The sequence below is a fragment of the Archocentrus centrarchus genome, chromosome 13, assembly GCF_007364275.1.
Source record: "Archocentrus centrarchus isolate MPI-CPG fArcCen1 chromosome 13, fArcCen1, whole genome shotgun sequence".
NCBI classification, from domain to species: domain Eukaryota; kingdom Metazoa; phylum Chordata; class Actinopteri; order Cichliformes; family Cichlidae; genus Archocentrus; species Archocentrus centrarchus.
The window spans coordinates 14,028,817-14,045,828 of record NC_044358.1 but is presented as its reverse complement, the minus strand read 5'-3'; the positions used below and the strand labels follow the sequence as shown (position 1 = coordinate 14,045,828).

General features: G+C 44.1%; 1 protein-coding gene across 1 annotated transcript in view; it reads left to right on the top strand.

The window, feature by feature from the left end:
- The first annotated feature begins 3,279 nt into the window (after positions 1–3,279).
- ryr1b (ryanodine receptor 1b (skeletal)) overlaps positions 3,280–17,012 on the top strand; it is a 62,865-nt gene continuing 49,132 nt past the window's right edge. The window contains exons 1-4 of the mRNA XM_030744205.1: positions 3,280–3,327; positions 14,125–14,244; positions 14,337–14,438; positions 16,893–16,967. Of these exons, the coding sequence (XP_030600065.1) occupies positions 3,280–3,327; positions 14,125–14,244; positions 14,337–14,438; positions 16,893–16,967 (345 nt within the window). The remainder of the gene's footprint in view (positions 3,328–14,124; positions 14,245–14,336; positions 14,439–16,892; positions 16,968–17,012) is intronic.

Below are 17,012 nucleotides of genomic sequence, written 5' to 3'. Positions count from 1 at the left end.
TCTCTCCGTTATCCGTTGGAAGGACTTGTGTCCCGGCCAGCAGCGTCCTGAGCAGCGTTTCCGCGGCAGGTGCAGTGGGAGATGGACGAAAGAAAGCATGCTGAAGGATGCCCGATGGAGACTGTGGAGGTAAGGATGCGTGTGTGAGCACAGTGGCTGAAGGCTTTCTGTGAGCGTGTGATGCGCTTTTTCCCACTCAGACTTCCAGATTTCATGTCTGGTGCATCCCTGCTGTGAGGAGGGGCGTGCCCCAGAGCGCGGTCCCCATCAACTGTTGATTTGCTCTAAGACAGCTCATCTGGCGGCTTTCAGGAGCACTCTCGTAGGCCTACGTAGTTTATTCATGACACGGGCAGCTGGCTACACTGTGTCCATCTTTGGCTTTGATGTTAAAAAAATAATTTCCCACAGTGACTGTTCACACAGACCCCAAAGATAATACAATAAACATAAAGCATTTCAGAAGCTGGAGCTAGCAGTGCTGTTTACAGAGTAAAATGAATTGTGTTACTCTGATTTTACCTGCTGGATTCTTTCCCAGTCCCTGATGACTGATTTAAAGGACTCACCTTTAACCCTTTGGCTCCCCGGCTGCACTAAAGCGCCTCAGGGCTGTTTACAGTGCTGTAGCTTCAGATCAGTGACAGGGGAGCTGAAAATAATGTGCTGTTCTTAGAGCAAATAGGAAGCTTTCTATTTTACCACTGAAGCATAAAACTGTAATTTAATGGGAGAGTGTAAAAGTGCAAAGACCTCATTAAAAACCTGACATAATGTCTGTGAAAGTGTCTCATTGTGTTATCGACTGGACTGTAAGGAGGCTCCAGTGGCACCCACCCGCTGAGCTTCAGGCTGATCACACAGATTACCTCATAGTTCAGACAAACATGTGACTTATATCAGTTAAAATTCTTGTGTTAGATTGATGTTCCATCCGGAAATAATCTGAGACGATCATTTCATTGATCAGAAACGGTTACCTGTCAGGTCCCATATCAGCCCAGACTCTACAGCCTTTGCATCACGTCACTTTTTTCAGCTGTTGCCAATGTGAAGATAAAACTTCTCTGCATAAATGTAGAATATTAGGTATTTATTATGTTTTATGACATTTAAATTAAAGGCCATGTTTCAAAAAAGCAATGAAAATGTTGCTTCTTCTCAGTATTGATTCAGATTCAATTCAATTTTATTTATATAGCTCCAAATCACAACAACAGTCACCTCACAGCGACCCCCTATGAGCAGCACTTGGTGACAGTGGGAAGGAAAAACTCCCTTTAACAGGAAGAAACCTCCAGCAGAACCAGGCTCAGGGAGGGGGGTCATCTGCTGAGGGGGGGGGCATTAGAGATTCTTATTTTTTTGTTGGAAAAAAGATGAAGTGTGGTGGTTACACATACACCTAACAAGTGAAACATCCCAGGCTTGATCCCAGGAGCAGGTGCAAGTCCCTTTGGGGTTGCGTCAGGAAGGCCAAACCAAACATGCAGAGCTTCCCCCCTGTGGCACCTTCTTGGGAATAAGGGAGCAGCCAAAAGTAGCTTTTATTGTATGAATCATAACTCAGTGACGTCTGATCGAACCCGTGAAGTACAGATCAAGTAGCTGAGGTAATATTTTGACTTAGGTCCTGATGTATATACTCAGGAATGAATTTGGAGCCATTTTTCAATATTTTTAGATTTCAAATTAATTTTATTTTGATTAAAAATCTGAATTAAAAAGAATAACGAGTCATCCCTGTAGTACATTTCTACAAAGTCTGACCTGCAACACTCCCAATATAAAATAATGAACAGATGCAACCGCCAACAGTATTCACTCGTCTGCCTTCACACACACATGAGCCTGAGTAACATCCATTCTTAATCCAGAGGGTCTAATATGATGTGGGCCCACCCTCTGCAGCTATAACAGCTTCAGCTCTTCTGGGAAGTCTTTCCACAGGTTTAAGAGCGTTTATGGGAATTTCTGACCATTCTTCCAGAAGCACATCTGTGAGGTCAGACACTGATGTTGAAGAGAAGGCCTGGCTCACAGTCTTTGCTCTAATCCATCCCAAAGGTGTTCTGTCAGGCTGAGGTCAGGACTCTGTGCAGGCCAGTCAGGTTCTTCCACACCAAACTGGCTCATCCATGTCTTTATGGAGCTGCTTTGTGCACTGGTGTGCAGTCATGTTGGAACAGGAAGGGGCCATCCCCAAACTGTCCACAGAGTTGGAGCATCAGACTGTCCCAATGTTTGGTCTGCTGAAGCATTAAGAGTTCCTTTCACTGGAACTAAGGGGCCAAGCCCATCCTGACAAACACCCACACCATAAACCCCCCCCCCACCAAACTTTGGAACCCACCCATGAAGCTCTCTGTTCTTGAGCTGATCTGAAGGTCACATATGAAGGTTGGAGGTCTGTAGTGATTGACTCTGCAGAAGTTGGTGACCTCTGGCACTATGACCCTCAGCATCCACTGACCCCACTCGTGATGTTACGTGGCCTACCACTTCATGGCTGAGCTGCTGTCGTTCCCAATCGCTTCCACTTTGTTATAATCCCACTAACAGCTGACTGTGGAATATTAGCAGTGACTGGACTTCACTAATGTTCCATGATGTTTGTAGAAGCAGTCTGCATGCCTAGGTGTTTGGTGTGTACACCTGTGAAGTGACTGGAACACCTGAACTCCGTCATGCAGATGGTGAGTGGATACTTCTGACTGGATAGTGTGTATCCTGAAGGGTTTCTTGCACAGAGCAGCTAACTTACTCACTTTGAAGAGTTGAGGTGTGTGTTTTGTGTGAGTGTGTGTCCGTGTATTCTTAATGAACACTCCCTAAAGGCTAGTCCTCACCCCTCTTTCCTTTATAGCCTCAGACATGTGGAAGAAGGGGGGGTGGGATGGAGGGGGAGTGGCCCACTTCTACAAACATGGCGCCACGGCTGGATGTGAACAGTGTAAATGTGTAAGGTGCCTGCTCCTCCCTCACCCACCTCCCATCCCTCCCTCTCTCTGCTGCTGGGGAGGCAGAGGAGAGAGGAGCCGGGGAGAGCCTTGCATCGTGTCACTCTCTCACAACACTGTGAGAGCACAGGACGCATGCTGTCCTCCAGCACACCCACGCACACCAGCACTGAGAGTGAGAGACACTGAGGCAGAGAAAGAGAAAGAGGGGTACAGGAAGAAGGAAACTACGAGAGGGAGGGACATATAAACCCAAAGGGAGAAAACTGAAGGATTTTCTGTTTTCTCCTGAGGAGCTGCGAATAACCCTCGGTGAAAGATGGCAGAAGGGGGAGAGGGAGAGGAGGAGATTCAGTTCCTGCGAACGGTAAGTCCTGCTTACTTTCCTGTTTGGAGCCAACCTGCCCACTTCTACATATGTGTGACTGGAGAGTCAGATCAGGAGTGAGAATAGAAATAAGATCATGTTTTTACATTTTTCACCCCATTTGATTCCACCTTTAACCTGAAGCTCAGTCATCATATTTCAGCCTTTTCCAGTTTTCACTTTTTCCTCCTCTGGATTCAGAAGCTTTTACAGTCAGGGCTGTAGCCGTAGTTGCAGAGCTGAGCCCCGCTTCTGGATATAGTTGGTTATTTTACGCCGCCCTCATTGAGCCATGACCTGCTTATTAGTTGATCTCTTTTTAAACCTTAAAATTGATTACTTGGATCTGCTAAGAGCTCAGAAATATATTACACAATCATATTTCTGTCACTGTTTTGCATAATTTCCTTTAAATTATGTTCTGAATGTACAAATCGGAGGGTGTGTGTGTGTGTGTGTGTGTGTGTGTGTGTGAGAGAGAACAGATAGATAGACAGGGGCTGGTGCATCTGTTAGCATCATTATCTATTTATATCTGAGGAAAGTAGAGCCTGTCAGAGTGGGGTGAGCAACAAGCTGCCCAGAGTTTGCAGGGACAGCTGCCCAAAAGCTGCATGTTGGTGAGTTTCAGACCTGCAGGGGGAGACCCCCAGAAGGACCTGAAACAGCTGAGTTAGTGAAACACATCCACAGAAACAGGGGCTCGAACCTTCTGTACTGATGGAGTTATTTTTGATATGAATCCACGCTGCTTCTGCTTCTGCAGCCTAAAGCTCACCTGCTCATAGACAAGAAGGACCTGCCCAGTGTTTCCATCTCCATCTGGACGACATGCTTGAGATCAATACAGAGAGAGCTTTTTGAATGTACTGATATGAAACGATATTAGTTTATTAACAGAGATGTTTCCCAACCCCTCTCGTTTTGCTCGCGTCAGCTGGATGAGCTCCAGAAGATGGACAGATGTTTCCTGCTCAGCGCCTGAGCTGTTACTCAGTGCCGCTACAATTGTTCCTGTCATCAAGCATCGCTCTTTGCATATATAAAACAAAAACTCCATACTTATTACAGTCATTCATTTACACGGGTTATACAAGTGTACAAACGTAATACTGGACGTTGCCACGAGGGGCATGTGAGCGGTCGATGGGCTTCCCTCAGTCTTTGAGAAGGACACCGACACAGTGAAGAGCTAAAGTAGAGTTTGTGTATTTGCTATCATTGCTGTAATGCTCACCTCGCTGCCACTGAATCCATTCAGACGTGAATACAAAAGTACAAACGAGGCATCAGAACAGCTGTGAGCCGGTAACTGTGGCGCTCACAGCCAGCGAGTCACAACGATGCTGCTAAAAACCAAAACGGGATTTTGTGTCTGCAGAAACGACAAACACATTCAGCGGTTTGTTCTTTGCTTCAAGAGCATCAGTTAGGATGAAAACTACAAACAGAAACACTTCAAACAACAATGCAGCTCTCTGTGAATTATAATGCCTGGTGGACTTCAGTGGGTTTATCTGTGACCAGGGTCGAGGGTTCAATCTCCACCAGGAGCACCAGTGGATTAAAGTGTCCACCAAACGCTGCTGCTTATTCAGTCTTTGAATTAAGGGCAGTGATGGGAGGTGTCGTGTGAGTCAGCTGTCTCTCTCTGTTGGGGGTTGTTCCTGGGTGGAGGTTGGGAGTGTGAGTTTTTAACTCACCTGGACCAGCTGGTCCAGCAGATTTCAGTTCACATCCAGTGTTATACAATGTGATATAAGGTTCTATGCTGCATTATAAGCCGGCTCAGGCCTTCAGAAATATTCTGAATATATAGGACCACAGGTGATATCCGGACTGCCCCTCCCCCCTGTGGAAGTAACTCAGACCTTTTGAGAAAAAGCATCATAATCCCTTCAGTCCTTTCATTTGATCACTTCCTCTGTTATCCAAGTAAAAGGAAATGCTGTGGGACTTTCAGAGTAAGGGTTCATTTAATTCAATTCAATTCACTTTTATTTATAGCGCCAAATCACAACCCACTGTTCGCCTCAAGGCGCTGTGTATGTGGGTAAGACCCTACAATAATACAGAGAAAACCCAACAGTCAAAAAGACCCCCTATGAGCAAGCACTTGGCGACAGTGGAAAGGAAAACCTCCCTTTACAGGAAGAAACCTCCAGCAGAACCAGGCTCAGGGAGGGGCAGTCATCTGCCGCGACCGGTTGGGCTGAGGGGAGAGAAAAGACATGCTGTGGAAGAGAGCCAGAGATTAATATCAATTAATGATTAAATGCAGAGTGGAGTATAAACAATACATTTAGCACTGCATTCACTGATTTGGGGTTTTTAGTTTAATAGTGAAGAAAGAAAGAAGATGAGATGTTTAAATGTTGAATGTGTTCAGTGTGGTAGCAACATGTCATCCATTATGGGCATCATCATCATCATCATCACTTCTCCAGCGACTACTATTACATCACAGAAACCTCTTATAGCTTACTCAGCAGTCCGTCTCTGCTCAGGTCTGATTTTATGGCGTTCTTGTAACACAGCCCTGTGACTCATCCAACGCTGACTGAACCCAGTGCAGCTCCAATAGCTGTACGTTCACAGGTGAGCTTACCCTTACCTGCTGTGCAGCGGCAGGTTATTTAAATTGGTCTCCACTCAAACAAAGTGGATGGCCTTCGCTGAACTGCAGGCATTCAGCCTGAAAAAATGTGCAAGCTCTTCAGCTCTGGCATTTCTCCTCAGCACAGGCTGGCTCTGCTCGCAGTCTTTTCTCTTCAGGAGGAGCCACAGAAACATGAGAGACCCCAGGTAGCAGGTAGTAAGCTGTGTCACTGTTTCATGATGCCACGTTTGCCATGTAAAGCACATAAGCACAGTGGGTTTAAGAGGCATTGAAGTTCCAGTCTGTAACAGCAGTTTCTTTTTATAGTGTGCCACTATAAGTGCACATGCTCAGGAGGGAGAAACCAGAGGAGGCAGTGTCCTATTTGCCAGCATCCTTTGGGAGAAGTGGTGTGTGTGTGTGTGTGTGTGTGTGCGCGCGCACAGTGTGTTTTGTTGTGACAGTTTTATGAAGGCTGCCTTTAAACCATTGCAGGAAGCTTGCAGTGAGCACTGATTTGGTTACTTATGGTTAAAAGGTTACAAAAAGTCCTCTAAAATAGTCGATTGTAACCATAAAAGCAAAGACGACGTTTTTATCATTTTCAAACTTTGAGCTCGTGATTATGTTATTTCATTTTCAGGGTAGGGGTGGAGCCTATGTCAGCCGTCTTTCAGTAAAAGGCGGGGCACACTCATGTTTCTCATTTGCATTAATTAAATACGATGAAATTTAAATTACCATAGACAGAGAGAAGTCAAATTCACTCTCGAGCTGTGAGCACGTCCCGTTTCCCCTTTAGAGTTTAATACGATCACATCTGTGTGGCTTTCTTCCTGAGATGGGATGCTGAATTCCACTCCTGCAGAGATGATGCTGACTGAGGAACCCCCAACGCTGGTGTTCCTGCACATCTGTCTCCATTCTTCATCCCGAATGACTTTGTCTCGTCTCCCTTTATCTCTTTTTTACACACACACACACAGAGCACATCTGTGAGCTACAGTAGCAGCAGATATATGACAGCAGATGACAGACAGGGTAATGGGGAGTGTGCAAGCAAAACACCGCTTTAGAAGTGCTGAGCCTGGGAGATAAGCACATCCACATTGGGATAGCCTCACACACACACACACACACACACACACACAGACAGCACCTGTCAGTCTGCCTGCTTCAGTCACAGCAGTTTACACAATAAACAGGTGGTCTGCTTTCCACTTAGGTGCGCACACACACACACACACACACACACAGTGACACAGCTGTTGTGTGTGTGTGTGTGTGTGTGTGTTTGCAGAAGCTCCCTCATTAACACTGCTGTCTTGTAGCCCCTCTGATCGTCTCGTGTTCACACGTAAGAGTCCAAAGAAGGATGAAATTCAAAGGCTTAAAAGCTTTCTGTAGATTTGGTGCTGAGCCAAACGCATGCTTTTATACACCGTCCTGCACTGGGCTCACCCCATCGTTACCACACAACCTGCATTTGACCAAAAACCACACAAGCAGGAGCTTCACAGTGTGAGCGCAACTTGACCTTATTGAATAAGTTACATACAGTCACATTATAGTTCATTTATATGGAAGCGATCCTATAAAAACCAGACTGTAAACTAACACACACACTGATAATATGAAGGTCAGCCATGCATGAGTATTTCTGTTACATTGTTACATTGTAACATATAACCCTGTAGACTCATAGATGACATTAATCCTGAGAACGAATATCTCGGTGTGCACATGTTGTTCTCTCTGTTCTGCCTTCTTTGGGTATTTTGCTGTGTTTTGCTGCGCAGTGCTGCTCGTGTCTCAGTGTTTCTGTGCTCTGACTCTTTATATTCAGTATGTGAATCTCACATCAGCTTCCCGGGTAGGAAAATTCTTTGCATACACTTAAAGCAAATAAACTTTTTGAAGACCAGATTATGGATTCAGGTTAAATAATTGATTAATTTCCATTAAATTGCTTCTGTCTGCCAGACGTCTGGTCTTTTAAAGGGCAGAGGCAGTTTCATGTCATTTCTGGTAGTTTTTTGTCTTGGCTGGAGGAACATGAATGTGCAGGCTCTCAAAACTTGTATTTAAGTAAAATTAACTTATATCTTCTTGAGCAGTGGATTAGTGAAATATGGAAACATATCCATGCTAAATGCAAATGACTGTCTCAAAGAACTGATCGTATCTTAATAAATGTGCAGCCTGCTAAGCTTTTACAGACACCCAGTGGTTACTGTCAGTCTTTTAAACTGACTGCTGCAGCAGCTCTAATATAATCTGTATTTGGGGGCTTTGGCTGGTTTCGGCTCCTCAGCAGCAGAAGATATCTGCAGGGTTCCCGTGTGTTCACTGTCTTCCTGTGAGCAAGAGAATCTCTGCTGGCTCTTTCTTCAAGTAAGACCTCGAAGTATCTGCTGGTCAGCAGGAGGAGGGAATGTGATAGTGACAGGTGCAGCCAACTAAAATAGGAGTGGAGGGGGGGGGGGCAGAGCGGGGCTGGTGGAGGTAATGCTGGAGAAGCGGACACTGAGAAAACCCAGTGTGTGAAAGAGAGAAAGCTCCTAATGTTTTATTCTGTTTTAGTCTCAGGTTCCTTCCATACCTGATGAGTGATCTGCAAAACCGAGTCATCCAGCAGACACGTGCATTCGTAGCATCACAATAACACCAATGTGAAAAACTCTATTATTATGCCTGTAATTGGTTTTCACATGAATGGAGTCAAAGTTGCACTTCACCCGAGGCTGAAGGCGAAGAAGCTTAAAAAAAGGTTTTAATGCGTGCATGTTTTTCTCTGAATCTTTCAATGATGTTCATGAGTTTTCAGTGTTATACAAGTATTAACACCATATTAGAAGAATAGTCTTTGTGATGTTTGCTGAGCTGTTTCACCACAAATGGAGATGCTGTGAAACAGTTTTCCAAATACACGTTCTCAGAGTGGGAAGAAGGGACGATGAGCCAAAGCTAGCCACAGCTCTGCTGTAGAGTCTGCATTTGCACTCGTGTCATAAATCTAAAGGCTGCCCCTGAATGCACTAACTTAAAAGACTTTGGACTTAAATTGTCAGTAGAAAAATGTGTGTTCTTCCAAAAATCAGTAAAATATTTGCAACATATTGTGTCGAAATATGACGTTCAAACTGATCCCGACAAGATTGAGACCCTCAAATTGTGGCCTATCCCAAAGAGCCTGAAAGAGCTGCACTTGTTTCTAGGTTTTGCTGAATATTACTGTCGATTTTATTCAAGGCTATTCCTCCGTTGTTAAGCCTCTACATGATCTTACCGCGGGATAGCCGCCATTGCAAAAGAAGATCAGATCTGCTGTTAATTGGACACACATCTCAATCCCAAGGAGCCATTTGTGAGTTGTTGGTCCAAAGTTTGCCAAGAAGCTTTTGAATCTATAATAGACAAACTTACATCCACCCCAGTTCTTGCCTTTGCTGACCCCCATAAGCCACACAGTCTGCGTACTGACCAAGCTCCACTGGTTTAGGTGCCATCTTGTACCAAGAGCAACAAGGGGAAAGTATGCAAGTCGTGGCCTTTCTAAAAGTGAATACCCTGCACATAAACTGGCTCTTAAGTGGGCAATCACTTATGAAACCCATTTTAACTGAATTACTTAGTTTATTTCACCCACCCTGCTGTTATTGATGCTGAGGACATGGTTTGTTATAGTAAATGATGCTCAGATCTGGTGTGCACTGAATGCAGCCTAAACTCAGAGCCACATCTTTATATTAAGACTTGATTGGATTCACACTGCCTGTGTGTGTGTATATATATATATATATATATATATATATATATATATATATATATATATATATATATATATATATATATATATATATATATATATATTTTTTTTTTTTTTTTTTTTTTTTTTTTTTTAATGAGTCCTAATTGAAGAGCACGGTGTTTGAAGACATGACTGCTTGAATTAAAATGCAGAATAAGGGTTATAAATTAGGCCATCACTCTGTGATGAAGGATGCTGATGGTGCACCTGTATGGTCTCTCCTAGTTTTCAAAGGGAAACCCCATCACCACTCTCCCCCTCTGGCTTATTGAACTATTCCTCTCCTCCACCCACACACTGTGAATGTGCTGTCCCTCACTCTTTTTAAGTCTACAGGAATATAATCGATGTCCTGGGGTGGCCTGCATCAGCACAGTTTAATGGGATCACTGGGCAGAAATCTGGAGTCTAAAGAACGAATGGATATGTTGTTCGTTTATGGACAGGTTTGCAGCAGTGTGGAGGCAGCAGCTCAGTCTGCAAGTGTGGCCTAAAAGGCAGAAAGTGAATAAATATATGACTGGGCTGAGATATAAGAAGGAAAACAGGACATTTTCCTTTTATAAATGCATCTCTGAACCCACTTGTTCCTGTTTCACAGTTTTTCAGCCGACAGTTTGTGATGAGCTGAAGCTGGTTAGCAGCCAGAGGCAGAAACCTCCAGGCAGTCAGGAGTTCATCAGCAGTGTAGAAATGACCCACAGAACCCATAAATGGTCTCAGAAGAACTGATCTTACTCTTTGTCTTGGAGACCTGCTGTATGTCACATATCCTGTTGCCCTGCTGTAACTGGACGACATTCTCCATGAACAGAGTTGTCACTGTGCACAAACTGAACACACAGCACTGTGGACACCAGCCTTTGATCACAGCCGCTGTTACATCTGGCTCCCTGATCCCGGCCAATCTTGTAGGTTCATGAATGGATTAGAGGGAGCAGGCATCACTCACCAATCTGCATCAGTTGCTTCCTGTCTGCTGCGGGCACCACGCCTGCTGTTCTGGGGAACCCTCTGTCTGCATGTGCACCATCAGAGGCCCACAGGGAATACACAAAGGTGTCAGCTTCCACTGTCTGTGCTCCTGCCTGTAAATCTCTGGTGCAATACAAACTTCTGTTGCTGCCAGTCAGTTTGTTTGTCTTCCACTTTACCTCCATCTGTCTCTACTGCTCCCTTTGACCCAACGCTGAGTCCAAACATGGGTTGGATGGGGCATTAAAGGTGCTTCATGTCATGGCCCAGGTAGAAGTTCAGTGGGTCACGTTCTGCCTCCCTCTCAGTACCTCGTAGCTGTCTCGCTCCCATCAAATATGCTCACAACAGATTAACTAATAATGAGGAGTTGGTTTGCAGTTAACTGTCAGGTGCACATCCTCCAAATCCTTAAAGCTACCTCTATTAATAATGCATGAGCTAAGCCTGAGGGTTTGTGTGTCAGCTTTTCACGTGGTCAGTTTGGAAGTGATTCACCCAGTGTGACTTTTGGAAGGACACCGCCCCGGAGCCGCTGATGCATTCGACTTAGCGGTATCATAAATGAGCGTTCAAGAACTGCTTTAAGCATCTGCCAGAAATACTGGCTGAATCTTATTGGTTCTTCCACGAGCCAGTTTGACAGGTAACTGTCTGCTTAGTCTTTTTGGTTCTTTGTTTCATGGCTGCATTGTTAAAGCTATAAAGTTCTGTGGCTCTGCTGAGGAAGACTCAGCTTCTGATCTTCACCAATGATTTTCCTACAAACAGCCAAAGCTCAGATTATTACAGTAAAGGCAACATAATAAAATATTCTCTGTGCAGACGTGGTGCTTCGGGTCTTGCAGTTCTCGACTGAATCCTGTTCAGAGTTTGTCCATGTGAGGCTACAAAAAATGAGAAGCCAGTGGGCTGCTGTGTAATGTTAGGACATACAGTGTGTGTGGTTGTCACCTGATCGCACACCACTAAGTCACTTTTAGACACTTACTAGGTCAGCCCTGCCTCCTTCATGTGGTTTGAGTCTTTTTGCACTGGCTTTAAAACATGACCGCTTTATCCAGTTTATCATCAGTCAGTCCTGACACAGATGCAGGCACTGGTCTGGATCTCAGCTGGGTGCTGTGTAGGCTGGTACTGTTGTTGAAAAATAGAAAATAAAGTTTGGAGTATGTTTCCTCATCCCTCTGAGCTCTGCTGTTTCTGCCAAAAAGTCATGTTTAAAATAAAACTGTGCAGCTTTAGTAACTCTTGACTTGTATCGAGCGCTGCTGCTCGTGTCTGCAGTGAAAGAGAGGACGCATCGCTCCACTTTTGTGGAGTGCAAAGCAGGAAAGGACAGAGAGGAAATTTCTAGGCTGAGGGGGGAGAGACAGATGATAGCCCAGCCAAAGGAAGAGGGGTCACTTTTCAGCCAAAGAAACACTCGAGGCCTCTGGGCATAAGAGATGAGATATTATGAGGTCACAGCTCTGCACTGCTTCCCATTTTCCTGCTATGTGCTAAGCTATAAACATAGAGATGCAAACTCCCTGCTGCCTTCGCCTTCACTTTAGAGCTCCTGCTATTTTCTAACAGTAAGTCATGACACGTTAGCAGAGTGAGACGGCAGCGGGTCAACAAATGAGACGACAGAATGATTCATTAGTCTGAGAAAAGTCGAGAATCTGTCCAGAACCGTGGAGGGGAGATTACTCAGGTTAAATGATGGAAGCACTCATGTAATGACTGAGTAGAAGGAACAGCTGAGAATGTTGAGTGTCAGGTGTGAGGTTCCCATCTGTGGGGTGTTTATTGCTGTATTTACGAGCGTCTGTAGCGTCCGAGCATCGACGAGGAGCAAACTAACGATCCACCGTGAGGCTCGTCTGCCTTACCGAAGGGAGCGGGTTAAAGCCCACGTCACTGGCTTCTTTTAACTCATTCTTTACACTAACAGTCTTTACATTTAGTAACTACTTTGACCCTCTGGGGTCCCGGGGATATGTGGTCGTCTTTGACTACTTTTGTTTGTACCTTTATAGTTGACCTTAGAAACTGTTTACCTTGCCTTGGTTGGGATCATTTTTTTCAGTACCACCTCATGTGTGTGACTGTATATTTCATTTTAACATACTGTATTAACACATTAGGCTTAAAATGACATAAAAACATCAAATCCGAGTAGAAAAAAGTTAGATTGTTTTTTTACTGTAAAAACCACAAACATGCTTAACGAATTATTTTTACAACTTAAAATGCAAATATAAGTTGTAAATTTTTAAAACTTATGTAAAAATATAGTAAACAATAAAGTTGTACACAACTATTCACATTAAAATGCAGGCAAGGCCTCAGATGTTTTTCAGTACAACTATTTGCAGAGCAATCAGGACTCACATTAAGATGCCACACAAAATATTTATGCCACCTCAAAAAACAGTTTGTCCTCCACAAGACTGAGGGGCCGTCACAGACAAAACGTGCCATCAATATTGTCTCTTTTACTACTTTTTCACCTGTTCCTGTGCAGCCAAATGCAACCAAATGCATCATGTTACCATATAATTTTCTGACTGATTGATATGGTGCATTTTTCCACCATTAGGAGAGGGGTTGTTGGGATTTAGTTTGTTTTGTTGTATTAGGAAGCACTTCCTGTTAATGAAACTCCCGTTTTTTGCAGTTTCTTCCTGCACAAAACACGCATCGCACGGGAGGACAATATACAGGAAAAAGTACAGCGTAAATTATGAGGAATAACTCTAGTTTTACTTAGCCTATCAACACAATTTAAAAACTGGTATATAGTCTGAAGTCTGCACTTTCGATTCCCGTTGAAATGGAGACTCAGTGCAGTAGAGTCACGACGCTATGTCATCTTAAATCAGCGATGTCATTTTGACGCACTGGTGCGCCTGTGGACTCCAGAGGGTTAAGTGGAGCATTAGTATCAGGCAGCCCATGAAGGTGCACATCAGATCTCATCGGTGTTGATCGTCTTACACTGAGCTTTATCTGAAAGGTTGAAATGTCTTTATGCAGGCTTAGCGTTCCCTGTGAAGATGATCTGATTAAAGTGGTAAAAATCATAAAACTTACAAATCTCAGTTTTTCTCTCAGCGTGCTCGTCATTTGTTGTTGTTTGGACATAAACACAACCACTGTGTGAAAATGTGCTGCAGGCAAGTTTTCCTCTTTTGCACTTCTTGCAGCGGATATCAGTTTAGTCAATAAGAGGTCAGTATGGTACAACACAAGGTCTGCATCACGTATCGAGTCAGGACAGTTTTTATAGCTTTGCAAACAAAAAATAGAATCTATAAAAACAGCTTAGTAAAGACAACTGCAACACAGATCTGAGGGAAAGAAGTCTGTCTGAATAACTGATGGAAACATGGTGCTAAGTGTTGGTTTTCTGTGTTGAGTGCAGGATGACCAGGTGGTCCTGCAGTGCACTGCCTCCGTCCTGAAGGAGCAGATTAAACTGTGTCTGTCCTGCGAGGGCTTTGGGAACCGCCTCTGCTTCCTAGAAACCACATCCAACGCTCAGGTGAGCCTCTGCTACCCTTCCTGTCTCTGTCCTGTACATCCCCGTGCTTTCATCCACTTTGGTTTACCCCTCTGTTGTTAACACCTTTGCAGAATGTGCCCCCAGACCTGGCCATATGCACCTTCATTCTGGAGCAGTCCCTCTCAGTCCGTGCTCTGCAGGAGATGCTGGCCAACACAGTGGAGATGACTGAGGTGGGGGTCATAACCAGACCTAAAGAAACTAGTAGGAGAAAAATAGGAATATGTGGGAAAAGTATGGAACTTTTATTCAGAAATGCATTCAGGTTTTCATTGTCCTTCTAAATGAAACAAATGGATTTATTTAACTGTCACACGTCTCCACGCTCAGCTGGGACTGCGGTCCTAACTGAGCAGAACAGCTACCTCCAAACATCCATCAGAAAAACTGTTTGAAATGATGCATGTTTGTGCTCAGCTACAAATAATTTATAAGACGTGCTCAGCCATGTTTAGCACCGATAACAGGGAGCGGGATCCTCCAGTCTGTCCTTTTCATGTGCTGTAAGTAACATGGCTGTTTCTAACGAACAAACTAATGATGGGACAGCTGGAGATAAATGTGCTGATTATCCTCTCAGAGGCTTTAATAACGGCCTACATGACCACCATCAGATTTTTGGTGTTTATTATGATTTTGTTACTTGCCGTCTGATACCGCCTCCCCTCCCTTCTCGCTCTCTGCAAAGCAGGCAGTCGATTTGGACAAATGGGTATGTCTGTTAACGTGTTGTTTCCTGTAATGTGTGTCCCAACCAACCTGGCAACTGTCCTTGTTCCTGTCATGTTGGCAAGTGGATGTCCTAGTGAATGAAATATGTCATTTACACACCCTGATTAGATCAGTTAAGCCCTCCCCCTAAGCAGGTGATCGTTATGTACACCTCTGGTGGAGCGCACGTGTATGAGCCCACTGTGTCTAATAACTGTTAACATTAAAAAAGGTCTTTAATAAACATTTGATGCTAGTGTAGGGAGCAGCATTAAATTCATTAATTAGCTACCTCACAGTATGAGACATATCAACAGGGCGTCACTGAGCATCAATCATCTGCATTTCCTGCCAAAAGTATCAACAGCTCATTGATCATAATTATTATTTAACTCTGCTTGATGGTGTTCATTTGTTCTTTGTTAGTCTTCCACATGGACTTGTTCTGCTCTCCTTTGTGTCCTCGTGTCCTCACTGCTGCAGGTGAACATGGTGAAAGGTCCAGATAATAAGGCTGGATGTACACGTGACGGAGCCACTAACAGCTTTGTCTTTGACACATTTGTATCATGTAAGAGGAGATTTAATTATTATGGTCATGTGATCACACACCTCTCACTAAGGCCCATGTACCTGCAGGCTGGCTCTAAAGGTGGAGGAGCTAAAACAGTGGGCGAGCTGAAGGGCTGAACCAAACCCACCGCGCTCGATCAGTTTGGACCCGTGCTCTGATCGAGTCCAACAATAAACATGGAAATGAGCAGAACAGGTCCATTTTAATGATGTTCAGCACATCTGAGTTTCTCCTTTTGTTCAGAACACGTTACCATACTGTTCAAAAGATGAAAGACTGTAAACTCACATACGAGGTTTCCTATAAAGACTTTCTGATCCTCACTTAAAGGGAAACTTTGGATTTTTTCCTTTTCCAGCTGATTACCAGCTAAACAATAAATATACTTATCAAAATTTACCATTTTAATTAGTATATCATCAAAATATCAATTAGCACATCAAGAAAACAAACAGTATCCTATCTGAGTTATTTTATCAGATTTTTATCAGAATGAAAGCTTATCGGGTTGATCAAAGGTCTTAAGCCAGCTTTAGGAGGAACTATTTCAAGCCTGTTATTAGCTGCATTATTGTGTAGTCTAGACGGGTCCTGGTCGTGGGAGCTGAACGATGCAGAAGAGCCAACTTTTCCTACTGATGAATAAGAGGATGAGAATAGCACGGCATGCAGCCCAGCAGACGGTCCCACCCACGTATGTCACCGGACACCCGGAGCTCCGGACGGGCCGATCGCCTTCACGACACAATCACCGACACCTGTCCTAACAAAGCCCCGTGCTAATGCTAATGCAGTGTAGAACTATTGGTGTCATCCTACCACTCGACATACCTGCCCCCCACTCATCCCAGTGGATTATGGGTGCTAAACCCCTAATAAAGGCTTAGCCTTATCTTCCTGTCAACACCCCTAAATGTGTTTGTGTGTTAATGTATCCACAACTGCCACAATAATTGTGTTTTCTTGTTGCATCCCTGGATGTTGAGAAAAGGTAGGATGGTTTGATGTTGTGTTTGTGTGTGAGATTGTAATCTGTGGCCAGGTCATTATTGGTTAATATTTTCATTAAAAACAGTGTGAACTGAACTGTTTCCATACACTGAGCACATAGATACATGTTATTGATCCTGAGAGGATGTGTGCTTCATATTCAGGATCAGTGGATCAAACAAAGCCGAATAGAGCTTTAAGATATTATTGAAAGTTTCAGCCAGCCTCCCATCTCTTCATGTGACCTTTGAAAATATGTCCTGGCCCCCCCATCAGGTCAGTGTGTGTGTGGTGTACAGTCACTGGTGTGGAGTTGTCTGATAAGTATTTTTTTTATCATTTCCCACCTCAGTCGTCCCAGGGTGGAGGTCATCGCACTTTACTCTATGGTCATGCCATCCTTTTGAGACACCACCACTCAGGCATGGTAAGGCTGGAAATGAGCACGGAGTAAATGCAGTCCTATATACGA